The sequence below is a fragment of the Bombina bombina genome, chromosome 5 (assembly GCF_027579735.1).
Source record: "Bombina bombina isolate aBomBom1 chromosome 5, aBomBom1.pri, whole genome shotgun sequence".
Classification (NCBI taxonomy): domain Eukaryota; kingdom Metazoa; phylum Chordata; class Amphibia; order Anura; family Bombinatoridae; genus Bombina; species Bombina bombina.
This window is the reverse complement of record NC_069503.1, coordinates 1149149867-1149177804: the sequence shown is the minus strand read 5'-3', so window position 1 is coordinate 1149177804 and position 27938 is coordinate 1149149867. Positions and strand designations below refer to the sequence as shown.

The following is a 27938-nucleotide window of genomic DNA, read 5'->3' as shown; positions in this document are numbered from 1 at the left end:
TAGGGGCATCTCCCGGCTGCTCTATCAGATTTCTATACTACTCTCAGTATGTGCTAAGTATATAGGGGCATCTCCTGGCTGCTCTATCAGATTTCTATACTACTCTCAGTATGTGCTCAGTATATAGGGGCATCTGCTGGCTGTTCTATCAGATTCCCATACTACTCTCAGCATGTGCTTTGTATATAGGGGCATCTCCCGGCTGCTCTATCTGATTTCTATACTACTCTCAGTATGTGCTTAGTATATAGGGGCATCTCCTGGCTGTTCTATCTGATTTCTATACTACTCTCAATATGTGCTTAGTATATAGGGGCATCTCCTGGCTGTTCTATCTGATTTCTATACTACTCTCAGTATGTGCTTTGTATATAGGGGCATCTGCTGGCTGCTCTATCTGATTTCTATACTACTCTCAGTATGTGCTTTGTATATAGGGGCATCTCCTGGCTGTTCTATCTGATTTCTATACTACTCTCAGTATGTGCTTAGTATATAGGGGCATCTCCTGGCTGTTCTATCTGATTTCTATACTACTCTCAGTATGTGCTTAGTATATAGGGGCATCTCCTGGCTGCTCTATCTGATTTCTATATTACTCTCAGTATGTGCTTAGTATATAGGGGCATCTCCTGGCTGTTCTATCTGATTTCTATACTACTCTCAGTATGTGCTTAGTATATAGGGGGCATCTCCTGGCTGCTCTATCTGATTTCTATACTACTCTCAGTATGTGCTTTGTATACAGGGGCATCTCCTGGCTGTTCTATCTGATTTCTATACTACTCTCAGTATGTGCTTAGTATATAGGGGCATCTCCTGGCTGTTCTATCTGATTTCTATACTACTCTCAGTATGTGCTTAGTATATAGGGGCATCTCCTGGCTGCTCTATCTGATTTCTATACTACTCTCAGCATGTGCTTTGTATATATGGGGCATCTCCTGGCTGCTCTATCTGATTTCTATACTACTCTCAGTATGTGCTTAGTATATAGGGGCATCTGCTGGCTGTTCTGATTTCTATACTACTCTCAGTATGTGCTTAGTATATAGGGGGCATCTCCTGGCTGCTCTATCTGATTTCTATACTACTCTCAGTATGTGCTTAGTATATAGGGGCATCTGCTGGCTGTTCTGATTTCTATACTACTCTCAGTATGTGCTTAGTATATAGGGGGCATCTCCTGGCTGCTCTATCTGATTTCTATACTACTCTCAGCATGTGCTTTGTATATATGGGGCATCTCCTGGCTGCTCTATCTGATTTCTATACTACTCTCAGTATGTGCTTAGTATATAGGGGCATCTGCTGGCTGTTCTGATTTCTATACTACTCTCAGTATGTGCTTAGTATATAGGGGGCATCTCCTGGCTGCTCTATCTGATTTCTATACTACTCTCAGTATGTGCTTAGTATATAGGGGCATCTGCTGGCTGTTCTGATTTCTATACTACTCTCAGTATGTGCTTAGTATATAGGGGGCATCTCCTGGCTGCTCTATCTGATTTCTATACTACTCTCAGCATGTGCTTTGTATATATGGGGCATCTCCTGGCTGCTCTATCTGATTTCTATACTACTCTCAGTATGTGCTTAGTATATAGGGGCATCTGCTGGCTGTTCTGATTTCTATACTACTCTCAGTATGTGCTTAGTATATAGGGGGCATCTCCTGGCTGCTCTATCTGATTTCTATACTACTCTCAGTATGTGCTTAGTATATAGGGGCATCTGCTGGCTGTTCTGATTTCTATACTACTCTCAGTATGTGCTTAGTATATAGGGGGCATCTCCTGGCTGCTCTATCTGATTTCTATACTACTCTCAGTATGTGCTTAGTATATAGGGAGCATCTCCTGGCTGCTCTATCTGATTTCTATACTACTCTCAGTATGTGCTTAGTATATAGGGAGCATCTCCTGGCTGTTCTATCTGATTTCTATACTACTCTCAGTATGTGCTTAGTATATAGGGGCATCTGCTGGCTGCTCTATCTGATTTCTATACTACTCTCAGTATGTGCTTAGTATATAGGGGGCATCTCCTGGCTGCTCTATCTGATTTCTATACTACTCTTAGTATGTGCTTAGTATATAGGGGCATCTTCTGGCTGTTCTATCTGATTTCTATACTACTCTCAGTATGTGCTTTGTATATAGGGGCATCTCCTGGCTGTTCTATCTGATTTCTATACTACTCTCAGAATGTGCTTTGTATATAGGGGCATCTGCTGGCTGTTCTATCTGATTTCTATACTACTCTCAGTATGTGCTTAGTATATAGGGGGCATCTCCTGGCTGCTCTATCTGATTTCTATACTACTCTCAGTATGTGCTTAGTATATAGGGGCATCTTCTGGCTGTTCTATCTGATTTCTATACTACTCTCAGTATGTGCTTTGTATATAGGGGCATCTCCTGGCTGTTCTATCTGATTTCTATACTACTCTCAGAATGTGCTTTGTATATAGGGGCATCTGCTGGCTGTTCTATCTGATTTCTATACTACTCTCAGTATGTGTTTTGTATATAGGGGGAATCTCCTGGCTGTTCTATCTGATTTCTATACTACTCTCAGAATGTGCTTTGTATATAGGGGCATCTGCTGGCTGTTCTATCTCATTTCTATACTACTCTCAGTATGTGCTTAGTATATAGGGGCATCTGCTGGATGTTCTATCTGATTTCTATACTACTCTCAGTATGTGCTTAGTATATAGGGGCATCTCCTGGCTGTTCTATCTGATTTCTATACTACTCTCAGTATGTGCTTTGTATATAGGGGGCATCTCCTGGCTGTTCTATCTGATTTCTATACTACTCTCAGTATGTGCTTAGTATATAGGGGCATCTCCTGGCTGCTCTATCTGATTTCTATACTACTCTCAGTATGTGCTTAGTATATAGGGGCATCTCCCGGCTGCTCTATCTGATTTCTATACTACTCTCAGTATGTGCTTAGTATATAGGGGCATCTGCTGGATGTTCTATCTGATTTCTATACTACTCTCAGCATGTGCTTTGTATATATGGGGCATCTCCTGGCTGCTCTATCTGATTTCTATACTACTCTCAGTATGTGCTTAGCATATAGGGGGCATCTCCTGGCTGCTCTATCTGATTTCTATACTACTCTCAGTATGTGCTTAGTATATAGGGGCATCTGCTGGCTGTTCTATCTGATTTCTATACTACTCTCAGTATGTGCTTAGTATATAGGGGGCATCTCCTGGCTGCTCTATCTGATTTCTATACTACTCTCAGTATGTGCTTAGTATATAGGGGCATCTTCTGGCTGTTCTATCTGATTTCTATACTACTCTCAGTATGTGCTTTGTATATAGGGGCATCTCCTGGCTGTTCTATCTGATTTCTATACTACTCTCAGAATGTGCTTTGTATATAGGGGCATCTGCTGGCTGTTCTATCTGATTTCTATACTACTCTCAGTATGTGTTTTGTATATAGGGGGAATCTCCTGGCTGCTCTATCTCATTTCTATACTACTCTCAGTATGTGCTTAGTATATAGGGGCATCTGCTGGATGTTCTATCTGATTTCTATACTACTCTCAGTATGTGCTTAGTATATAGGGGCATCTCCTGGCTGTTCTATCTGATTTCTATACTACTCTCAGTATGTGCTTAGTATATAGGGGCATCTCCTGGCTGTTCTATCTGATTTCTATACTACTCTCAGTATGTGCTTAGTATATAGGGGCATCTCCTGGCTGCTCTATCTGATTTCTATACTACTCTCAGTATGTGCTTAGTATATAGGGGCATCTCCTGGCTGCTCTATCAGATTTCTATACTACTCTCAGTATGTACTTTGTATATAGGGGCATCTCCTGGCTGTTCTATCTGATTTCTATACTACTCTCTGTATGTACTTTGTATATAGGGGCATCTCCTGGCTGTTCTATCTGATTTCTATACTACTCTCAGTATGTGCTTAGTATATAGGGGCATCTCCTGGCTGCTCTATCTGATTTCTATACTACTCTCAGTATGTGCTCAGTATATAGGGGCATCTCCTGGCTGCTCTATCTGATTTCTATACTACTCTCAGTATGTGCGTTGTATATAGGGGCATCTCCTGGCTGTTCTATCTGATTTATATACTACTCTCAGTATGTGCTTAGTATATAGGGGCATCTCCTGGCTGTTCTATCTGATTTATATACTACTCTCAGTATGTGCTTAGTATATAGGGGCATCTCCTGCCTGTTCTATCTGATTTCTATACTACTCTCAGTATGTGCTAAGTATATAGGGGCATCTCCTGGCTGCTCTATCTGATTTCTATACTACTCTCAGTATGTGCTTACTATATAGGGGCATCTCCTGGCTGCTCTATCTGATTTATATACTACTCTCAGTATGTGCTTAGTATATAGGGGCATCTCCTGGCTGCTCTATCTGATTTCTATACTACTCTCAGTATGTGCTTAGTATATAGGGGCATCTCCTGGCTGCTCTATCTGATTTCTATACTACTCTCAGTATGTGCTTAGTATATAGGGGAATCTCCTGGCTGCTCTATCTGATTTCTATACTACTCTCAGTATGTGCTTAGTATATAGGGGCATCTCCTGGCTGCTCTATCTGATTTATATACTACTCTCAGTATGTGCTTAGTATATAGGGGCATCTCCTGGCTGCTCTATCTGATTTCTATACTACTCTCAGTATGTGCTTAGTATATAAGGGCATCTCCTGGCTGCTCTATCTGATTTCTATACTACTCTCAGTATGTGCTTTGTATATAGGGGCATCTCCTGGCTGCTCTATCTGATTTCTATACTACTCTCAGTATGTGCTTAGTATATAGGGGCATCTCCTGGCTGCTCTATCTGATTTCTATACTACTCTCAGTATGTGCTTTGTATATAGGGGCATCTCCTGGCTGTTCTATCTGATTTCTATACTACTCTCAATATGTGCTTAGTATATAGGGGCATCTCCTGGCTGCTCTATCTGATTTCTATACTACTCTCAGTATGTGCTTTGTATATAGGGGCATCTCCTGGCTGTTCTGTCTGATTTCTATACTACTCTCAGTATGTGCTTAGTATATAGGGAGCATCTCCTGGCTGTTCTATCTGATTTCTATACTACTCTCAGTATGTGCTTTGTATATAGGGGCATCTCCTGGCTGCTCTATCTGATTCCCATACTACTCTCAGTATGTGCTTAGTATATAGGGGCATCTCCTGGCTGTTCTATCTGATTTCTATACTACTCTCAGTATGTGCTTAGTATATAGGGGCATCTGCTGGCTGCTCTATCTGATTTCTATACTACTCTCAGTATGTGCTTAGTATATAGGGGAATCTCCTGGCTGCTCTATCTGATTTCTATACTACTCTCAGTATGTGCTTAGTATATAGGGGCATCTCCTGGCTGCTCTATCTGATTTATATACTACTCTCAGTATGTGCTTAGTATATAGGGGCATCTCCTGGCTGCTCTATCTGATTTCTATACTACTCTCAGTATGTGCTTAGTATATAAGGGCATCTCCTGGCTGCTCTATCTGATTTCTATACTGCTCTCAGTATGTGCTTTGTATATAGGGGCATCTCCTGGCTGCTCTATCTGATTTCTATACTACTCTCAGTATGTGCTTAGTATATAGGGGCATCTCCTGGCTGCTCTATCTGATTTCTATACTACTCTCAGTATGTGCTTTGTATATAGGGGCATCTCCTGGCTGTTCTATCTGATTTCTATACTACTCTCAATATGTGCTTAGTATATAGGGGCATCTCCTGGCTGCTCTATCTGATTTCTATACTACTCTCAGTATGTGCTTTGTATATAGGGGCATCTCCTGGCTGTTCTATCTGATTTCTATACTACTCTCAGTATGTGCTTAGTATATAGGGAGCATCTCCTGGCTGTTCTATCTGATTTCTATACTACTCTCAGTATGTGCTTAGTATATAGGGGCATCTCCTGGCTGTTCTATCTGATTTCTATACTACTCTCAGTATGTGCTTTGTATATAGGGGGCATCTCCTGGCTGTTCTATCTGATTTCTATACTACTCTCAGTATGTGCTTAGTATATAGGGGCATCTCCTGGCTGCTCTATCTGATTTCTATACTACTCTCAGTATGTGCTTTGTATATAGGGGCATCTCCTGGCTGCTCTATCTGATTCCCATACTACTCTCAGTATGTGCTTAGTATATAGGGGCATCTCCTGGCTGTTCTATCTGATTTCTATACTACTCTCAGTATGTGCTTAGTATATAGGGGCATCTGCTGGCTGCTCTATCTGATTTCTATACTACTCTCAGTATGTGCTTAGTATATAGGGGCATCTCCTGGCTGCTCTATCTGATTTCTATACTACTCTCAGTATGTGCTTAGTATGTAGGGTCATCTCCTGGCTGCTCTATCTGATTTATATATTACTCTTAGCATGTGCTTAGTATATAGGGGCATCTCCTGGCTGCTCTATCTGATTTCTATACTACTCTCAGTATGTGCTTTGTATATAGGGGCATCTCCTGGCTGCTCTATCTGATTTCTATACTACTCTCAGTATGTGCTTTGAATATAGGGGGCATCTCCTGGCTGTTCTATCTGATTTCTATACTACTCTCAGTATGTGCTTAGTATATAGGGGCATCTCCTGGCTGTTCTATCTGATTTCTATACTACTCTCAGTATGTGCTTTGTATATAGGGGGCATCTCCTGGCTGTTCTATCTGATTTCTATACTACTCTCAGTATGTGCTTAGTATATAGGGGCATCTCCTGGCTGCTCTATCTGATTTCTATACTACTCTCAGTATGTGCTTAGTATATAGGGGCATCTCCCGGCTGCTCTATCTGATTTCTATACTACTCTCAGTATGTGCTTAGTATATAGGGGCATCTGCTGGATGTTCTATCTGATTTCTATACTACTCTCAGCATGTGCTTTGTATATATGGGGCATCTCCTGGCTGCTCTATCTGATTTCTATACTACTCTCAGTATGTGCTTAGCATATAGGGGGCATCTCCTGGCTGCTCTATCTGATTTCTATACTACTCTCAGTATGTGCTTAGTATATAGGGGCATCTGCTGGCTGTTCTATCTGATTTCTATACTACTCTCAGTATGTGTTTTGTATATAGGGGCATCTCCTGGCTGTTCTATCTGATTTCTATACTACTCTCAATATGTGCTTAGTATATAGGGGCATCTCCTGGCTGTTCTATCTGATTTCTATACTACTCTCAGTATGTGCTTTGTATATAGGGGCATCTCCTGGCTGTTCTATCTGATTTCTATACTACTCTCAATATGTGTTTAGTATATAGGGGCATCTCCTGGCTGTTCTATCTGATTTCTATACTACTCTCAGTATGTGCTTTGTATATAGGGGCATCTCCTGGCTGTTCTATCTGATTTCTATACTACTCTCAGAATGTGCTTTGTATATAGGGGCATATGCTGGCTGCTCTATCTGATTTCTATACTACTCTCAGTATGTGCTTAGTATATAGGGGCATCTCCTGGCTGCTCTATCTGATTTCTATACTACTCTCAGTATGTGCTTAGTATATAGGGGCATCTGCTGGATGTTCTATCTGATTTCTATACTACTCTCAGTATGTGCTTAGTATATAGGGGCATCTCCTGGCTGTTCTATCTGATTTCTATACTACTCTCAGTATGTGCTTTGTATATAGGGGGCATCTCCTGGCTGTTCTCTCTGATTTCTATACTACTCTCAGTATGTGCTTAGTATATAGGGAGCATCTCCTGGCTGTTCTATCTGATTTCTATACTACTCTCAGTATGTGCTTTGTATATAGGGGCATCTCCTGGCTGCTCTATCTGATTCTCATACTACTCTCAGTATGTGCTTAGTATATAGGGGCATCTCCTGGCTGCTCTATCTGATTTCTATACTACTCTCAGTATGTGCTTAGTATATAGGGGCATCTGCTGGATGTTCTATCTGATTTCTATACTACTCTCAGTATGTGCTTAGTATATAGGGGCATCTCCTGGCTGTTCTATCTGATTTCTATACTACTCTCAGTATGTGCTTTGTATATAGGGGGCATCTCCTGGCTGTTCTATCTGATTTCTATACTACTCTCAGTATGTGCTTAGTATATAGGGGCATCTCCTGGCTGTTCTATCTGATTTCTATACTACTCTCAGTATGTGCTTAGTATATAAGGGCATCTCCCGGCTGTTCTATCTGATTTCTATACTACTCTCAGTATGTGCTTTGTATATAGGGGCATCTCCTGGCTGTTCTATCTGATTTCTATACTACTCTCAGTATGTGCTTAGTATATAGGGGCATCTCCTGGCTGCTCTATCTGATTTCTATACTACTCTCAGTATGTGCTTTGTATATAGGGGCATCTCCTGGCTGTTCTATCTGATTTCTATACTACTCTCAGTATGTGCTTAGTATATAGGGAGCATCTCCTGGCTGTTCTATCTGATTTCTATACTACTCTCAGTATGTGCTTTGTATATAGGGGCATCTCCTGGCTGCTCTATCTGATTCCCATACTACTCTCAGTATGTGCTTAGTATATAGGGGCATCTCCTGGCTGTTCTATCTGATTTCTATACTACTCTCAGTATGTGCTTAGTATATAGGGGCATCTGCTGGCTGCTCTATCTGATTTCTATACTACTCTCAGTATGTGCTTAGTATATAGGGGCATCTCCTGGCTGCTCTATCTGATTTCTATACTACTCTCAGTATGTGCTTAGTATATAGGGTCATCTCCTGGCTGCTCTATCTGATTTATATAATACTCTTAGCATGTGCTTAGTATATAGGGGCATCTCCTGGCTGCTCTATCTGATTTCTATACTACTCTCAGTATGTGCTTTGTATATAGGGGCATCTCCTGGCTGCTCTATCTGATTTCTATACTACTCTCAGTATGTGCTTTGAATATAGGGGGCATCTCCTGGCTGTTCTATCTGATTTCTATACTACTCTCAGTATGTGCTTAGTATATAGGGGCATCTCCTGGCTGTTCTATCTGATTTCTATACTACTCTCAGTATGTGCTTTGTATATAGGGGCATCTCCTGGCTGTTCTATCTGATTTCTATACTACTCTCAGTATGTGATTAGTATATAGGGGCATCTCCTGGCTGCTCTATCTGATTTCTATACTACTCTCAGTATGTGCTTAGTATATAGGGGCATCTCCCGGCTGCTCTATCTGATTTCTATACTACTCTCAGTGTGTGCTTAGTATATAGGGGCATCTGCTGGATGTTCTATCTGATTTCTATACTACTCTCAGCATGTGCTTTGTATATATGGGGCATCTCCTGGCTGCTCTATCTGATTTCTATACTACTCTTAGTATGTGCTTAGCATATAGGGGGCATCTCCTGGCTGCTCTATCTGATTTCTATACTACTCTCAATATGTGCTTAGTATATAGGGGCATCTCCTGGCTGTTCTATCTGATTTCTATACTACTCTCAGTATGTGCTTTGTATATAGGGGCATCTCCTGGCTGTTCTATCTGATTTCTATACTACTCTCAGTATGTGCTTAGTATATAGGGGCATCTGCTGGATGTTCTATCTGATTTCTATACTACTCTCAGCATGTGCTTTGTATATATGGGGCATCTCCTGGCTGCTCTATCTGATTTCTATACTACTCTCAGTATGTGCTTAGCATATAGGGGGCATCTCCTGGCTGCTCTATCTGATTTCTATACTACTCTCAGTATGTGCTTAGTATATAGGGGCATCTGCTGGCTGTTCTATCTGATTTCTATACTACTCTCAGTATGTGTTTTGTATATAGGGGCATCTCCTGGCTGTTCTATCTGATTTCTATACTACTCTCAATATGTGCTTAGTATATAGGGGCATCTCCTGGCTGTTCTATCTGATTTCTATACTACTCTCAGTATGTGCTTTGTATATAGGGGCATCTCCTGGCTGTTCTATCTGATTTCTATACTACTCTCAATATGTGCTTAGTATATAGGGGCATCTCCTGGCTATTCTATCTGATTTCTATACTACTCTCAGTATGTGCTTTGTATATAGGGGCATCTCCAGGCTGTTCTATCTGATTTCTATACTACTCTCAGAATGTGCTTTGTATATAGGGGCATATGCTGGCTGCTCTATCTGATTTCTATACTACTCTCAGTATGTGCTTAGTATATAGGGGCATCTCCTGGCTGCTCTATCTGATTTCTATACTACTCTCAGTATGTGCTTAGTATATAGGGGCATCTGCTGGATGTTCTATCTGATTTCTATACTACTCTCAGTATGTGCTTAGTATATAGGGGCATCTCCTGGCTGTTCTATCTGATTTCTATACTACTCTCAGTATGTGCTTTGTATATAGGGGGCATCTCCTGGCTGTTCTATCTGATTTCTATACTACTCTCAGTATGTGCTTAGTATATAGGGGCATCTCCTGGCTGTTCTATCTGATTTCTATACTACTCTCAGTATGTGCTTTGTATATAGGGGGCATCTGCTGGCTGTTCTATCTGATTTCTATACTACTCTCAGTATGTGCTTAGTATATAGGGGCATCTCCTGGCTGTTCTATCTGATTTCTATACTACTCTCAGTATGTGCTTAGTATATAGGGGCATCTCCTGGCTGCTCTATCTGATTTCTATACTACTCTCTGTATGTACTTTGTATATAGGGGCATCTCCTGGCTGTTCTATCTGATTTCTATACTACTCTCAGTATGTGCTTAGTATATAGGGGCATCTCCTGGCTGCTCTATCAGATTTCTATACTACTCTCAGTATGTGCTCAGTATATAGGGGCATCTCCTGGCTGCTCTATCTGATTTCTGTACTACTCTCAGTATGTGCTTAGTATATAGGGGCATCTCCTGCCTGTTCTATCTGATTTATATACTACTCTCAGTATGTGCTTAGTATATAGGGGCATCTCCTGGCTGTTCTATCTGATTTCTATACTACTCTCTGTATGTACTTTGTATATAGGGGCATCTCCTGGCTGTTCTATCTGATTTCTATACTACTCTCAGTATGTGCTTTGTATATAGGGGCATCTCCTGGCTGCTCTATCTGATTACTATATTACTCTCAGTATGTGCTTAGTATATAAGGGCATCTCCTGGCTGCTCTATCTGATTTCTATACTACTCTCAGTATGTTCTTTGTATATAGGGGCATCTCCTGGCTGCTCTATCTGATTTCTATACTACTCTCAGTATGTGCTTTGTATATAGGGGCATCTCCTGGCTGTTCTATCTGATTTCTATACTACTCTCTGTATGTACTTTGTATATAGGGGCATCTCCTGGCTGTTCTATCTGATTTCTATACTACTCTCAGTATGTGCTTTGTATATAGGGGCATCTCCTGGCTGCTCTATCTGATTTCTATACTACTCTCAGTATGTGCTTAGTATATAGGGGCATCTCCTGGCTGCTCTATCTGATTTCTATACTACTCTCAGTATGTGCTTAGTATATAGGGGAATCTCCTGGCTGCTCTATCTGATTTCTATACTACTCTCAGTATGTGCTTAGTATATAGGGGCATCTCCTGGCTGCTCTATCTGATTTATATACTACTCTCAGTATGTGCTTAGTATATAGGGGCATCTCCTGGCTGCTCTATCTGATTTCTATACTACTCTCAGTATGTGCTTAGTATATAAGGGCATCTCCCGGCTGCTCTATCTGATTTCTATACTACTCTCAGTATGTGCTTAGTATATAGGGGCATCTCCTGGCTGTTCTATCTGATTTCTATACTACTCTCAGTATGTGCTTAGCATATAGGGGGCATCTCCTGGCTGCTCTATCTGATTTCTATACTACTCTCAGTATGTGCTTAGTATATAGGGGCATCTGCTGGCTGTTCTATCTGATTTCTATACTACTCTCAGTATGTGTTTTGTATATAGGGGCATCTCCTGGCTGTTCTATCTGATTTCTATACTACTCTCAATATGTGCTTAGTATATAGGGGCATCTCCTGGCTGTTCTATCTGATTTCTATACTACTCTCAGTATGTGCTTTGTATATAGGGGCATCTCCTGGCTGTTCTATCTGATTTCTATACTACTCTCAGTATGTGCTTAGTATATAGGGGCATCTGCTGGATGTTCTATCTGATTTCTATACTACTCTCAGCATGTGCTTTGTATATATGGGGCATCTCCTGGCTGCTCTATCTGATTTCTATACTACTCTCAGTATGTGCTTAGCATATAGGGGGCATCTCCTGGCTGCTCTATCTGATTTCTATACTACTCTCAGTATGTGCTTAGTATATAGGGGCATCTGCTGGCTGTTCTATCTGATTTCTATACTACTCTCAGTATGTGTTTTGTATATAGGGGCATCTCCTGGCTGTTCTATCTGATTTCTATACTACTCTCAATATGTGCTTAGTATATAGGGGCATCTCCTGGCTGTTCTATCTGATTTCTATACTACTCTCAGTATGTGCTTTGTATATAGGGGCATCTCCTGGCTGTTCTATCTGATTTCTATACTACTCTCAATATGTGCTTAGTATATAGGGGCATCTCCTGGCTATTCTATCTGATTTCTATACTACTCTCAGTATGTGCTTTGTATATAGGGGCATCTCCTGGCTGTTCTATCTGATTTCTATACTACTCTCAGAATGTGCTTTGTATATAGGGGCATATGCTGGCTGCTCTATCTGATTTCTATACTACTCTCAGTATGTGCTTAGTATATAGGGGCATCTCCTGGCTGCTCTATCTGATTTCTATACTACTCTCAGTATGTGCTTAGTATATAGGGGCATCTGCTGGATGTTCTATCTGATTTCTATACTACTCTCAGTATGTGCTTAGTATATAGGGGCATCTGCTGGCTGTTCTATCTGATTTCTATACTACTCTCAATATGTGCTTTGTATATAGGGGCATCTCCTGGCTGTTCTATCTGATTTCTATACTACTCTCAGTATGTGCTTTGTATATAGGGGCATCTCCTGGCTGTTCTATCTGATTTCTATACTACTCTCAATATGTGCTTAGTATATAGGGGCATCTCCTGGCTATTCTATCTGATTTCTATACTACTCTCAGTATGTGCTTTGTATATAGGGGCATCTCCTGGCTGTTCTATCTGATTTCTATACTACTCTCAGAATGTGCTTTGTATATAGGGGCATATGCTGGCTGCTCTATCTGATTTCTATACTACTCTCAGTAAGTGCTTAGTATATAGGGGCATCTCCTGGCTGCTCTATCTGATTTCTATACTACTCTCAGTATGTGCTTAGTATATAGGGGCATCTGCTGGATGTTCTATCTGATTTCTATACTACTCTCAGTATGTGCTTAGTATATAGGGGCATCTCCTGGCTGTTCTATCTGATTTCTATACTACTCTCAGTATGTGCTTTGTATATAGGGGGCATCTCCTGGCTGTTCTATCTGATTTCTATACTACTCTCAGTATGTGCTTAGTATATAGGGGCATCTCCTGGCTGTTCTATCTGATTTCTATACTACTCTCAGTATGTGCTTTGTATATAGGGGGCATCTGCTGGCTGTTCTATCTGATTTCTATACTACTCTCAGTATGTGCTTAGTATATAGGGGCATCTCCTGGCTGTTCTATCTGATTTCTATACTACTCTCAGTATGTGCTTAGTATATAGGGGCATCTCCTGGCTGCTCTATCTGATTTCTATACTACTCTCTGTATGTACTTTGTATATAGGGGCATCTCCTGGCTGTTCTATCTGATTTCTATACTACTCTCAGTATGTGCTTAGTATATAGGGGCATCTCCTGGCTGCTCTATCAGATTTCTATACTACTCTCAGTATGTGCTCAGTATATAGGGGCATCTCCTGGCTGCTCTATCTGATTTCTATACTACTCTCAGTATGTGCTTAGTATATAGGGGCATCTCCTGCCTGTTCTATCTGATTTCTATACTACTCTCAGTATGTGCTTAGTATATAGGGGCATCTCCTGGCTGTTCTATCTGATTTCTATACTACTCTCTGTATGTACTTTGTATATAGGGGCATCTCCTGGCTGTTCTATCTGATTTCTATACTACTCTCAGTATGTGCTTTGCATATAGGGGCATCTCCTGGCTGCTCTATCTGATTACTATATTACTCTCAGTATGTGCTTAGTATATAAGGGCATCTCCTGGCTGCTCTATCTGATTTCTATACTACTCTCAGTATGTTCTTTGTATATAGGGGCATCTCCTGGCTGCTCTATCTGATTTCTATACTACTCTCAGTATGTGCTTTGTATATAGGGGCATCTCCTGGCTGTTCTATCTGATTTCTATACTACTCTCAGTATGTGCTTAGTATATAGGGGCATCTCCTGGCTGCTCTATCTGATTTATATACTACTCTCAGTATGTGCTTAGTATATAGGGGCATCTCCTGGCTGCTCTATCTGATTTCTATACTACTCTCAGTATGTGCTTAGTATATAAGGGCATCTCCCGGCTGCTCTATCTGATTTCTATACTACTCTCAGTATGTGCTTAGTATATAGGGGCATCTCCTGGCTGTTCTATCTGATTTCTATACTACTCTCAGTATGTGCTTAGCATATAGGGGGCATCTCTTGGCTGCTCTATCTGATTTCTATACTACTCTCAGTATGTGCTTAGTATATAGGGGCATCTGCTGGCTGTTCTATCTGATTTCTATACTACTCTCAGTATGTGTTTTGTATATAGGGGCATCTCCTGGCTGTTCTATCTGATTTCTATACTACTCTCAATATGTGCTTAGTATATAGGGGCATCTCCTGGCTGTTCTATCTGATTTCTATACTACTCTCAGTATGTGCTTTGTATATAGGGGCATCTCCTGGCTGTTCTATCTGATTTCTATACTACTCTCAGTATGTGCTTAGTATATAGGGGCATCTGCTGGATGTTCTATCTGATTTCTATACTACTCTCAGCATGTGCTTTGTATATATGGGGCATCTCCTGGCTGCTCTATCTGATTTCTATACTACTCTCAGTATGTGCTTAGCATATAGGGGGCATCTCCTGGCTGCTCTATCTGATTTCTATACTACTCTCAGTATGTGCTTAGTATATAGGGGCATCTGCTGGCTGTTCTATCTGATTTCTATACTACTCTCAGTATGTGTTTTGTATATAGGGGCATCTCCTGGCTGTTCTATCTGATTTCTATACTACTCTCAATATGTGCTTAGTATATAGGGGCATCTCCTGGCTGTTCTATCTGATTTCTATACTACTCTCAGTATGTGCTTTGTATATAGGGGCATCTCCTGGCTGTTCTATCTGATTTCTATACTACTCTCAATATGTGCTTTGTATATAGGGGCATCTCCTGGCTATTCTATCTGATTTCTATACTACTCTCAGTATGTGCTTTGTATATAGGGGCATCTCCTGGCTGTTCTATCTGATTTCTATACTACTCTCAGAATGTGCTTTGTATATAGGGGCATATGCTGGCTGCTCTATCTGATTTCTATACTACTCTCAGTATGTGCTTAGTATATAGGGGCATCTCCTGGCTGCTCTATCTGATTTCTATACTACTCTCAGTATGTGCTTAGTATATAGGGGCATCTGCTGGATGTTCTATCTGATTTCTATACTACTCTCAGTATGTGCTTAGTATATAGGGGCATCTCCTGGCTGTTCTATCTGATTTCTATACTACTCTCAGTATGTGCTTTGTATATAGGGGGCATCTCCTGGCTGTTCTATCTGATTTCTATACTACTCTCAGTATGTGCTTAGTATATAGGGGCATCTCCTGGCTGTTCTATCTGATTTCTATACTACTCTCAGTATGTGCTTTGTATATAGGGGGCATCTGCTGGCTGTTCTATCTGATTTCTATACTACTCTCAGTATGTGCTTAGTATATAGGGGCATCTCCTGGCTGTTCTATCTGATTTCTATACTACTCTCAGTATGTGCTTAGTATATAGGGGCATCTCCTGGCTGCTCTATCTGATTTCTATACTACTCTCTGTATGTACTTTGTATATAGGGGCATCTCCTGGCTGTTCTATCTGATTTCTATACTACTCTCAGTATGTGGTTAGTATATAGGGGCATCTCCTGGCTGCTCTATCAGATTTCTATACTACTCTCAGTATGTGCTCAGTATATAGGGGCATCTCCTGGCTGCTCTATCTGATTTCTATACTACTCTCAGTATGTGCTTAGTATATAGGGGCATCTCCTGGCTGTTCTATCTGATTTCTATACTACTCTCTGTATGTACTTTGTATATAGGGGCATCTCCTGGCTGTTCTATCTGATTTCTATACTACTCTCAGTATGTGCTTTGTATATAGGGGCATCTCCTGGCTGCTCTATCTGATTACTATATTACTCTCAGTATGTGCTTAGTATATAAGGGCATCTCCTGGCTGCTCTATCTGATTTCTATACTACTCTCAGTATGTTCTTTGTATATAGGGGCATCTCCTGGCTGCTCTATCTGATTTCTATACTACTCTCAGTATGTGCTTTGTATATAGGGGCATCTCCTGGCTGTTCTATCTGATTTCTATACTACTCTCTGTATGTACTTTGTATATAGGGGCATATCCTGGCTGTTCTATCTGATTTCTATACTACTCTCAGTATGTGCTTTGTATATAGGGGCATCTCCTGGCTGCTCTATCTGATTTCTATACTACTCTCAGTATGTGCTTAGTATATAGGGGCATCTCCTGGCTGCTCTATCTGATTTCTATACTACTCTCAGTATGTGCTTAGTATATAGGGGAATCTCCTGGCTGCTCTATCTGATTTCTATACTACTCTCAGTATGTGCTTAGTATATAGGGGCATCTCCTGGCTGCTCTATCTGATTTATATACTACTCTCAGTATGTGCTTAGTATATAGGGGCATCTCCTGGCTGCTCTATCTGATTTCTATACTACTCTCAGTATGTGCTTAGTATATAAGGGCATCTCCCGGCTGCTCTATCTGATTTCTATACTACTCTCAGCATGTGCTTTGTATATAGGGGCATCTCCTGGCTGTTCTATCTGATTTCTATACTACTCTCAATATGTGCTTAGTATATAGGGGCATCTCCTGGCTGCTCTATCTGATTTCTATACTACTCTCAGTATGTGCTTTGTATATAGGGGCATCTCCTGGCTGTTCTATCTGATTTCTATACTACTCTCAGTATGTGCTTAGTATATAGGGGCATATCCTGGCTGTTCTATCAGATTCCCATACTACTCTCAGTATGTGGTTTGTATATAGGGGCATCTCCTGGCTGCTCTATCTGATTTCTATACTACTCTCAGTATGTGCTTAGTATATAGGGGCATCTCCTGGCTGCTCAATCTGATTTCTATACAACTCCCAATATGTGCTTAGTATATAGGGGCATCTCCTGGCTGCTCTATCTGATTTATATACTACTCTCAGTATGTGCTTAGTATATAGGGGCATATCCTGGCTGTTCTATCAGATTCCCATACTACTCTCAGTATGTGCTTTGTATATAGGGGCATCTCCTGGCTGTTCTATCTGATTTCTATACTACTCTCAGTATGTGCTTAGTATATAGGGGCATCTCCTGGCTGCTCTATCTGATTTCTATACTACTCTCAGTATGTGCTTAGTATATAGGGGCATCTCCTGGCTGCTCTATCTGATTTCTATACTACTCTCAGTATGTGCTTTGTATATAGGGGCATCTGCTGGCTGCTCTATCTGATTTCTATACTACTCTCAGTATGTGCTTAGTATATAGGGGCATCTCCTGGCTGTTCTATCTGATTTCTATACTACTCTCAGTATGTGCTTTGTATATAGGGGGCATCTCCTGGCTGTTCTATCTGATTTCTATACTACTCTCAGTATGTGCTTAGTATATAGGGGCATCTCCTGGCTGTTCTATCTGATTTCTATACTACTCTCAGTATGTGCTTTGTATATAGGGGGCATCTGCTGGCTGTTCTATCTGATTTCTATACTACTCTCAGTATGTGCTTAGTATATAGGGGCATCTCCTGGCTGCTCTATCTGATTTCGATACTACTCTCAGTATGTGCTTAGTATATAGGGGCATCTCCTGGCTGTTCTATCTGATTTCTATACTACTCTCAGTATGTGCTTAGTATATAGGGGCATCTCCTGGCTGCTCTATCTGATTTCTATACTACTGTCAGTATGTGCTTAGTATATAGGGGCATCTCCTGGCTGTTCTATCTGATTTCTATACTACTCTCAGTATGTGCTTAGTATATAGGGGCATCTCCTGGCTGCTCTATCTGATTTCTATACTACTCTCAGTATGTGCTTAGTATATAGGGGCATCTGCTGGCTGCTCTATCTGATTTCTATACTACTCTCAGTATGTGCTTAGTATATAGGGGCATCTCCTGGCTGCTCTATCTGATTTCTATACTACTCTCAGCATGTGCTTAGTATATAGGGGCATCTCCTGGCTGCTCTATCTGATTTCTATACTACTCTCAGCATGTGCTTAGTATATAGGGGCATCTCCTGGCTGTTCTATCTGATTTCTATACTACTCTCAGTATGTGCTTAGTATATAGGGGCATCTGCTGGCTGTTCTATCTGATTTCTATACTACTCTCAGTATGTGCTTAGTATATAGGGGCATCTGCTGGCTGTTCTATCTGATTTCTATACTACTCTCAGTATGTGCTTAGTATATAGGGGCATCTCCTGGCTGCTCTATCTGATTTCTATACTACTCTCAGTATGTGCTTAGTATATAGGGGCATCTCCTGGCTGCTCTATCTGATTTCTATACTACTCTCTGTAGCAGAGAGGTAGTAGGATCTGCAATATATTTTGGGTAGGCAGAGACAAGCAAATAACTACTATTGGTAATTGTAGCAGAGAGGCAGTAGGATCTGTAATATCTTTTTGGTAAGCAGAGACAAGCAAGTAACTACTCTTGGTAATTGTAATAATAACCCCTTTCCACCAAGAACTAGACGACACATAGCTTGGGAGTCAACAACAACTTATTCAACAACTGGAAAAACAAACACTTTTTAAAAAACAGTCTCCCCTACAAGGGGTTTCCCAACTGAAACAGCAGGGAGTTTAAACAGTAACATACAGTTTAACATACATTTTAACCATTAGCCTAAATAACAATTCCTGCATAGTTCATAAGTTGCAAGGTTTGCCACAATGCTCCCCCAGAACCAAACCGGCATACCCAGTCTGATCCCAACGGATTGGCTTGGGGAGGTCCGGAGGAGTGTTCACAGATCAAGGTTCAAGTTCAGTTTGTCTGGACAACCCGTCGGCGTTGCCGTTTTGCTTCCCAGGTAGGTAATGGATTGTTAAGTCAAACGGCTGCAGCGCCAAACTCCAGCGCAACAGCCGGGCATTGTCTCTGGATACCCTGTTCAGCCACACCAACGGGTTGTGATCTGTGAGCAGGGAAAATTGTTGTCCATATAGATATGGCTGAAGTTTCTTGAGGGCCCACACCACGGCCAGGCATTCCTTTTCAATGGCGGCATAGCTAACTTCTCGGGGTAACAGTTTCCTGCTTAGGTAGGCCACAGGATGCTCGCCTCCATCAGCCCCGACTTGGCTCAACACGGCTCCCAATCCAAACATAGAAGCGTCTGTATGGACGAGAAAGCGTTTAGTTGGATCCGGGGCAGCAAGGATAGGGGCATTTACGAGAGCGTTTTTCAGTTCTTGGAATGCTTGTTCACACTCTGGGCTCCAGGTAACAATCTTAGGAAGGTTTTTACGGGTGAGGTTGGTGAGGGGTTTGGCTAGGGTACTATAATTAGGTACAAACGTCCTATAATAGCCTGCGGTACCTAGAAAGGCTAGCACTTGGGTCTTGGTACGGGGAGTGGGCCACTTGGCTACAGCCTCTACCTTGGCCGGTTTGGGCTTCTGCTGCCCGCTACCTACTCGGTGCCCATTTGCTAGGCTTAAGGGTTAATCCTGCCTCCCTAATGCGATCTAGGATCACCCCTATATGGTTCAAATGCTCGTCCCAGGAGCTGCTAAATATAGCTATGTCGTCTAAATAGGCGCATGCGTACTCTTGGGACCCATCCAGTAGCCGATCTACCATTCGCTGGATAGTAGCCGGAGCGTTCTTCATCCTGAATGGTATGGCCTTGAATTGGTACAGGCCAAACGGGGTGACGAACGCTGATTTGGGAATGGCATCCTCGGCTAGTGGGATCTGCCAGTACCCCTTACACAGATCTATGGTGGTGAGGTACTGGCCTTGAGCCATTTTATCCAGGAGCTCATCTATCCGGGGCATATGGTAGGCGTCAGAGACGGTTTTATCATTAAGTTTCCGATAGTTTACGCAGAAGCGGGTCGTGCCGTCTCGCTTCGGCACTAGAACTACCGGCGAGGCCAAGGGGCTGTCCGAGTGCTCAATCACTCCTAACTGTAGCATCTCGTCAATCTCCTTCCGCATATGTTCTCTCACCGATTCTGGTATGCGATAAAGAGGTTGACGCATGGGGAGGTGACCTGGGGTTTCTACCCTATGGGTGGCCAGTCTGGTATATCCAGGCACGTTGGAGAACGTGTCTCTCTTTTCCTGCAGTAGCTCTGCTATTTGAGCTCATTCCCGAGGACTTAACTGCTCACCCAATTGTAAACTGTCTGCGTCGTCCACGGCAGGGGCGCAAATAGCATTCACCTCCTCTGCACATTCTTGGTACGGCTTCAACATATTTACATGGAGCATGCGTCTACCGCCTGCTCCAGTACATGGGCCGATCACATATGTGGTGTCACAGATTTGTTCCACCACCTTGCATGGGCCCTGCCAGGAGGCCTGCCGTTTATCATTTTGACCGGTTTTAAGATTAACACCTTCTGCCCAGTCTGAAAACTGCGGTCCCTGGCGCCCCTATCATACCAACGGCGCCAACGGGTTTGAGCCGCCTAAAGGTTGGAGCGGACGGTCCGAGTCAGGGCCTCCAGGCGCTCCCTAAACTCCAGCACGTATGATACGATAGGAGTACCGTCACTAGTGACTTCCCCCTCCCAATGCTCTCGGATTAAATCTAGGGGACCCCGTACCCTCCTTCCGAATAATAATTCAAAGGGAGAGAACCCCGTGGACTCCTGAGGTACCTCCCGGTAGACGAAAAGCAAATGGGGTAGAAACCGCTCCCAGTTCTTCTGGGTATCTATGAACGTGCGGAGCATCTGTTTCAGTGTTCCATTAAACCGTTCACTGAGCCCATTAGACTGGGGGTGATAAGCGGAATTTACAATGGGTTTCACCCCACATGCTCTCCACAACTGGTGGGTAATCTCAGCCGTAAACTGGGTGCCCCGGTCCGAAATAATCTCCCGGGGAAATCCCATGCGGGAGAAGATTTTGATGAGGGTATCCGCCACGGTCTCGGCATGAATATTAGCCAGAGCCACCGCCTCGGGATATCGGGTGGCATAATCCACGACCGTGAGTATATACCTCTTCCCTGAGGGACTAGGCTTGGCTAGGGGGCCAATGAAGTCCACCGCCACTCAACTAAAATGCTCCTCAATTATGGGGAGGGAGTGTAGCTTTGCCTTATATCGGTCTCCTCTTTTCCCTACTCGTTGGCAGGTGTCACACGTCTGGCAATACTGCCTAATATCTTTGGTGATCCCTGGCCAAAAGAAATTCTGAGTTAGGCGGTGCTTCGTCCGACTAACTCCTAGGTGGCCTGACAGCGGAATATCATGGGCAACCCGTAGCAGTTCTCGTCTATACCTCTGAGGTACTATTAACTGCTGAACGGACAGGGGAATAGATCCGGCCACTATCTTCTCAGTATACCTGTACAGTAACCCCTTGTTCCAACCATACCTCTCTCCTTCCAACCCCGCCTGATTCTGGTTTACCTTATCCCTATATACTTGCAATGAGGGGTCAGTGGCCACTTCGCTACCAAACTCTAGTGGAGGGGCCCAAGAGACATTAGGGGGGTGATTGCTTACCTGAGCCTCAGAGTGATCAGTCAGTGTGTTGGTGCGGGCCTGTTGTCGGGTAACCACGGGCAGTGCTGCTTGTGTGGAGGTTCGGGGTGCAAACGCTGAAGTCAGCTCCCCTAAGTCGTTGCCCAAAATAACGTCTGCGGGCAAATTTTGCATAAGGCCCACTTCTATGTTCCCCGACCCTGCTCCCCAATCCAAGTGTACTTTGGCCGTGGGAATCTTGTAAATGGCTCCCCCGGCCACCCGGACAGCTACACAGTCTCCGGTGAGTTGATTGGTGGAAACTAAATGTTGCCGGAGCAAGGTTATGGTGTTTGACAAGTTGTTCTGGTTGTTCCATGTGGATCGGTTCTTGTTCTTGTTCCTGGGACAGTCTCTCTGAATGTGCCCTTGTTGGTTACAAAGATGGCAACGGATAGCTGATCAAGTCTGGTATCGGTGAGGGGGTGGGTAGATTCCCCCTCCAGGATGGGGTAGCAGAGGTGTGGGAGCTGCAGTGGGGGTTGGGGTGACCCCAATACTGGAGCGTTGCTGTGTTCGTTGAGCTCTCCGAGCGTCTTGGTATTCATCGGCCAAGGTCGCTGCGGTATGTACCGTGCACGGTTTTCGATCTCTCAGCCAGTTTTGCAATTCAGTGGACACCCCTTGGAAGAATTGCTCCATCAACAGGAGTTGTAAAAGGTCTTCCAACTGGGTGACTTGGGCTGCCTGCAATCAGCCTTTAGCGGCACTGGTTAGACGATGCGCCCACTCAGTGTGGGTATCTTTCTCCAGCTTCTTCAGGTCTCGGAACCGCTGTCTGTATGCCTCCGGTGTAATAGCATACCTAGTCAGGATGGCCTGTTTTACCTTCTGGTAGTCCCTGCTGTCCTCATCTGGTATGGTGCGGTAGGCTTCAGCGGCCCGCCCAGATAACTTGCCAGCCAGTAGGGGAACTTGGTCAGCGGTACTAATATTATGCAGTTGGCATAATCGCTCAAAGTCCTGTAGGTACCCATCGATATCCTCCGTGTCTGTATGATCCTTGAATGCGTGGTAGGGAATCTTAGCTTTCCCTGTACCAGCACTGGAGTGTACTGAGCACTGGAGTGTACTGGTAGCCGCTCTCCGGGTCTCGGGGTGGTTTGTCAGGTCACCATCAAGTACTCCTGTACGTCTGCTGATGTCCATGTCAGAAGCTCCTCCGAATGGGGTAGCGGAAAAAAAGCCAACCGGGTCCGCATCTCTTTTTGGAATTCAGTTTTGTTGTTCGCCATGGGTACGTACCTGCTACCCGGTCTCCCTCCATGAGCTCTGCAATCAGCCTTGCTTTGGTTTTATTGCTGGCAATAATTCCTCTCGCCTCCAGTAATTCCTTCAATGCAGTTCTCTTTAGTCTGGTATAATCTGTCCCCATTCACCGTCTGTTCATATACATCACATGTCCTATGACTTGCTGTGCGGTTTGAATCCCGTCGCTTGCCACCAGTCATATTTGTTGTAACATTAGTGTAAATTAAAAAAAAAAAAAACGTTTACATTAGTCTGCTATTGTAATCTAATTTCAGTTGCCAGGCCAGCCTGCCACTGCCATCCAGCCTGTGTGTCAGGCTTACAGCATATACTGTGCCTACTTGCTCAGTGCCACCAGTCATATCTGGTGTAACATTAGTGTAAATTTAAAAAAAAAAACTTTTACATCAGTCTGCTAGTGTAATTTAATTGCAGTATCCTGCCTGCCAGCGTTTATAACAGTAGTTTAAATATTTAAAAAAAAAACTTTTTTGACTGTGAGACATCAGTCTGCTAGTGTAATCTTATTGCAGTGTGTGCCAGGCCCACTTGCCAAGTTAGTGCCATTACCAAGAGTAGTTATTTGCTTGTCTCTGCTTACCAAAAAGATATTACAGATCCTACTGCCTCTCTGCTACAATTACCAATAGTAGTTATTTGCTTGTCTCTGCCTACCCAAAATATATTACAGATCCTACTGCCTCTCTGCTACAATTGGTGGCAGCGGTGGGATCTGTAATATCTTTTGGGTAAGCAGAGACAAGCAAGTAACTACTCTTGGTAATTGTAATAATAACCCCTTTCCACCAAGAACTAGACGACACATAGCTTGGGAGTCAACAACAACTTATTCAACAACTGGAAAAACAAACACTTTTTAAAAACAGTCTCCCCTACAAGGGGTTTCCCAACTGAAACAGCAGGGAGTTTAAACAGTAACATACAGTTTAACATACATTTTAACCATTAGCCTAAATAACAATTCCTGCATAGTTCATAAGTGGCAAGGTTTGCCACACTCTCAGTATGTGCTTTGTATATAGGGGCATCTCCTGACTGTTCTATCTGATTTCTATACTACTCTCAGTATGTGCTTAGTATATAGGGGCATCTCCTGGCACCAGAGGTTGTTGTACTAAAATGTTTCATGATACAGATGTGCAAGTAATGAGTAATGATACCCAAATGCTGGATAACTTAAAAGTGATGCATCATGTCTGTAAAAAGCTGACTAACAAATATCATGTACATATAATCTTCATGTAAGAAAGGAAGATATTTTTCCTCAAATGTCTTAATTAACCCCATCCCATTGTGAAGCAGCTTTAAACATCCAATCAGGATGATTGTCCCATGACACCCCATGAGATCACAGTAAAGCAAAGTGTGAACTGATGAAGCCGATTGTCTGTTGTGGTTTTTTTCACTATGCAGATGACAGTAAATTTATATAGGAGTTAATATTAGATAGTGCAGATGCAGATTGAGGCGTAAGCTGCACTAATATTAATACTGAATAACGCTAAGTGAAAACAGGAATTCCTCTCAAGTAGCCAGGCTTTTGATTAAGTTCGTCACTACATCTTCCATATTATTTTACTGTGCAATAGAAAAGAATATGTTATCACTGGTTATCAAAAGCGTTAAAAGAGACAGTGGTATTTCGTATTGTACTCGAGTGCAACACTTAACCGATGCTTTCTAATATGATCACGCGTGCACTGGTACCGCAATAGTATAGGATATAGGACATGCTATATAAGTGTGGTTTGGGGAAACATTTTAACCAACAATATTTAACATCTGATTGTGTATTATTGGTTGTGCGAGGCCGAGCTCAAAATAACACGCTGTAAGTTATCAATTACCCAAAGCTTATAATGTAGCCCAATATGAGACATTAGGCACTTGAAGAGGTTAGTAGATTTTTCACCAGCTGGTACACTGCTATGAACGATATGTATAAGTGTTAGGTTAATGTAGATAAGGCCTTCCCTTTGGGCAGGGCAAGAGGGGCATCCTCCCTGGGCTCCGTGCTTTCAGGGTTGAGGGTATGTGAAGGTGCAATATCCTGTATTTAGTTTATGAATAAGTGTTTTATTGTATCAGGAGATGTAAAATATATGGTTATTCTTTAAATAGGTAACAATAAATGGGACAATGGTGGGCCATACAGGGGAGGGAAATAAGAGCACTGGGCTGTGGGGCCTCACAAGTTTTCCGTGCCCAGGGCCCGCAAAAGCTAAGATTGTCCCTGATGTAGATAATGAATAATATTAAACAATTGATGATGATATAAAATCAGCCCTAGCAGCTGTACAATTTGTCATGCAAATGTATGCTGATTATCATGGGCGTTATCAAGTAGCTTGGTAAAAGGCTGTAGCTACAAATACAGCATCAGACCAGACCTATGAAGTAGGACAGATATTAACCTCGGACATCTCCCCTGCACATCCTGTTAGCACCTTCACAGTCCTGGTGACAATAGGCTCCCCACTCTTGTCACCTGACGGGTACTGAGTAACCTCCACAATCTCTGTGACAACGGTTTCTGTCACCTCTGTCACTTCTGTCACCTCTTTGGTGGCATAAGGCTTCCATGACCAACTACTCCCAGATGCTCTTTGCAGTGTCCCCCTTTGTGGAGTCCAGACATTTGCCACATGGTCTGGAGTGGATTTGGGCGATTGGGTTCTGACTGCCCCATTCTGGATCTTGGCTTCAGTGTTGTTCTGCTTAGGCAGAGGCTCGTTCCTTGAGCTCTTACAAGACGTAGGTGTGACATTTAACTCTTTTTCGATCACCAGTTCATTCTGTTTCTTTTCCCCTGAGCTTGTGCAGATCTCTGCGTTATTCCTAAGGCTTGTAATGTCAACCACTGTCTCCTTCTTCAGACAGCACTCCTTAAGAAGCTTCTCAGACTTTCTGCTCTTTTCCCCCAAGCAGCTGGGTCTGCTGACCAAATTGCCCATGGTGTGGGTGAGTCGTTCCGCAGAAGCCAAGGAGTGTCAGTCATTGGGCAGTGTAATCCCAGCCTAGAATAAAGAAATAGATGTGAGTTAAAGGAACAAACACAGGGCTCAAAAATCTCAGTCTAGTATGCAACTTAAAGGGACAGTATACTGTAAAATTAAATAGTTTTTTCCTTTAATGGGACAGTAAACACCAAAATTTTTGTTGTTTAAAAAGTTAGATAATCCCTTTATTACCCATTCCCCAATTTTGCATAACCAACAGAGTTATAATAATATACTTTTTACCTCTGTGATTACCTTGTATCTATGGCTCTGCAAACTGCCCTCTTATTTCAGTTCTTTTGACAGACTTGCATTTTAGCCAATCAGTGCTTGCTCTTAGGAGCTTCACGTGCCTGAGCTCAATGTTATCTATATGAAACATATGAACTAACGCCCTCTAGTGGTGAAAAACTGTCAAAATGCTTTCAGATTAGAGGTGGCCTTCAAGGTCTAAGAAATTAGCATATATACCTCCTAGATTTAGCTTTCAACTAAGAATACCAAGAGAACAAAGCAAAATTTGTAATAAAAGTAAATTGGAAAGTTGTTTAAAATTACATGCCCTATTTAAATCATGAAAGTTTTTTTTTTACTTGACTGACCCTTTTTAATGTGTTTCCAATTACTTTTTTTTACCAGCTGCAGAGTATAAAATGTATGAGAATTTGCTTTTTTAAGGCTTATTTGTGTATATGAATTAGCTGATTTTGTGTTTTGAAGCCACAACTTAATACAATGGGTTGAGCTTGTAGGTATAATAATCAGATCTCATTACATTATCACACTGTGTACATATACATGTGTCTGTATCTTATATCTGTAGGTATAATCAGATCTCATTACTTTATCACATTGTGTACATATACATGCTTCTTTATCTTTTATATGTAGGTATAATCAGATCTCATTACTGTATCACATTGTGTACATATACATGTGTCTGTATCTTATAACTGTAGGTATAATCACATCTCATTACTGTATCATACTGTGTACATATAAATGTGTCTGTATCTTATATCTGTAGGTATAATCAGATCTCATTACTGTATCATACTGTGTACATATACATGTGTCTTTATCTTATATCTGTAGGTATAATCAGATCTCATTACTGTATCACATTGTGTACATATACATGTGTCTGTATCTTATATCTGTAGGTATAATCAGATCTCATTACTGTATCACATTATGTACATATACATGTGTCTTTACCTTATATCTGTAGGTATAATCAGATCTCATTACTGTATCACATTGTGCACATATACATGTGTCTGTATCTTATATCTGTAGGTATAATCAGATCTCATTACTATATCACACTGTGTACATATACATGTGTCTGTATCTTATATCTGTAGGTATAATCAGATCTCATTACTGTATCACATTGTTTACATATACATGTGTCTGTATCTTATATCTGTAGGTATAATCAGATCTCATTACTGTATCACATTGTTTACATATACATGTGTCATTATCTTATATCTGTAGGTATAATCAGATCTCATTACTGTATCACACTGTGTACATATACATGTGTCTTTATCTTATATCTGTAGGTATAATCAGATCTCATTACTGTATCACATTGTGTACGTATACATGTGTCTGTATCTTATATCAGTAGGTATAATCAGATCTCATTACTGTATCACACTGTGTAC

General features: G+C 42.0%; 1 protein-coding gene across 1 annotated transcript in view; it reads right to left on the bottom strand.

The window, feature by feature from the left end:
* The window catches only part of LOC128661758 (microtubule-actin cross-linking factor 1, isoforms 6/7-like), a 42664-nt gene extending 16414 nt beyond the window's left edge, over positions 1-26250 (bottom strand). Inside the window, exon 1 of the mRNA XM_053715978.1 lies at positions 25678-26250. Within this exon, the coding sequence (XP_053571953.1) occupies positions 25678-26217 (540 nt within the window). The 5' untranslated portion in view covers positions 26218-26250. The remainder of the gene's footprint in view (positions 1-25677) is intronic.
* Positions 26251-27938: the final 1688 nt, after the last annotated feature.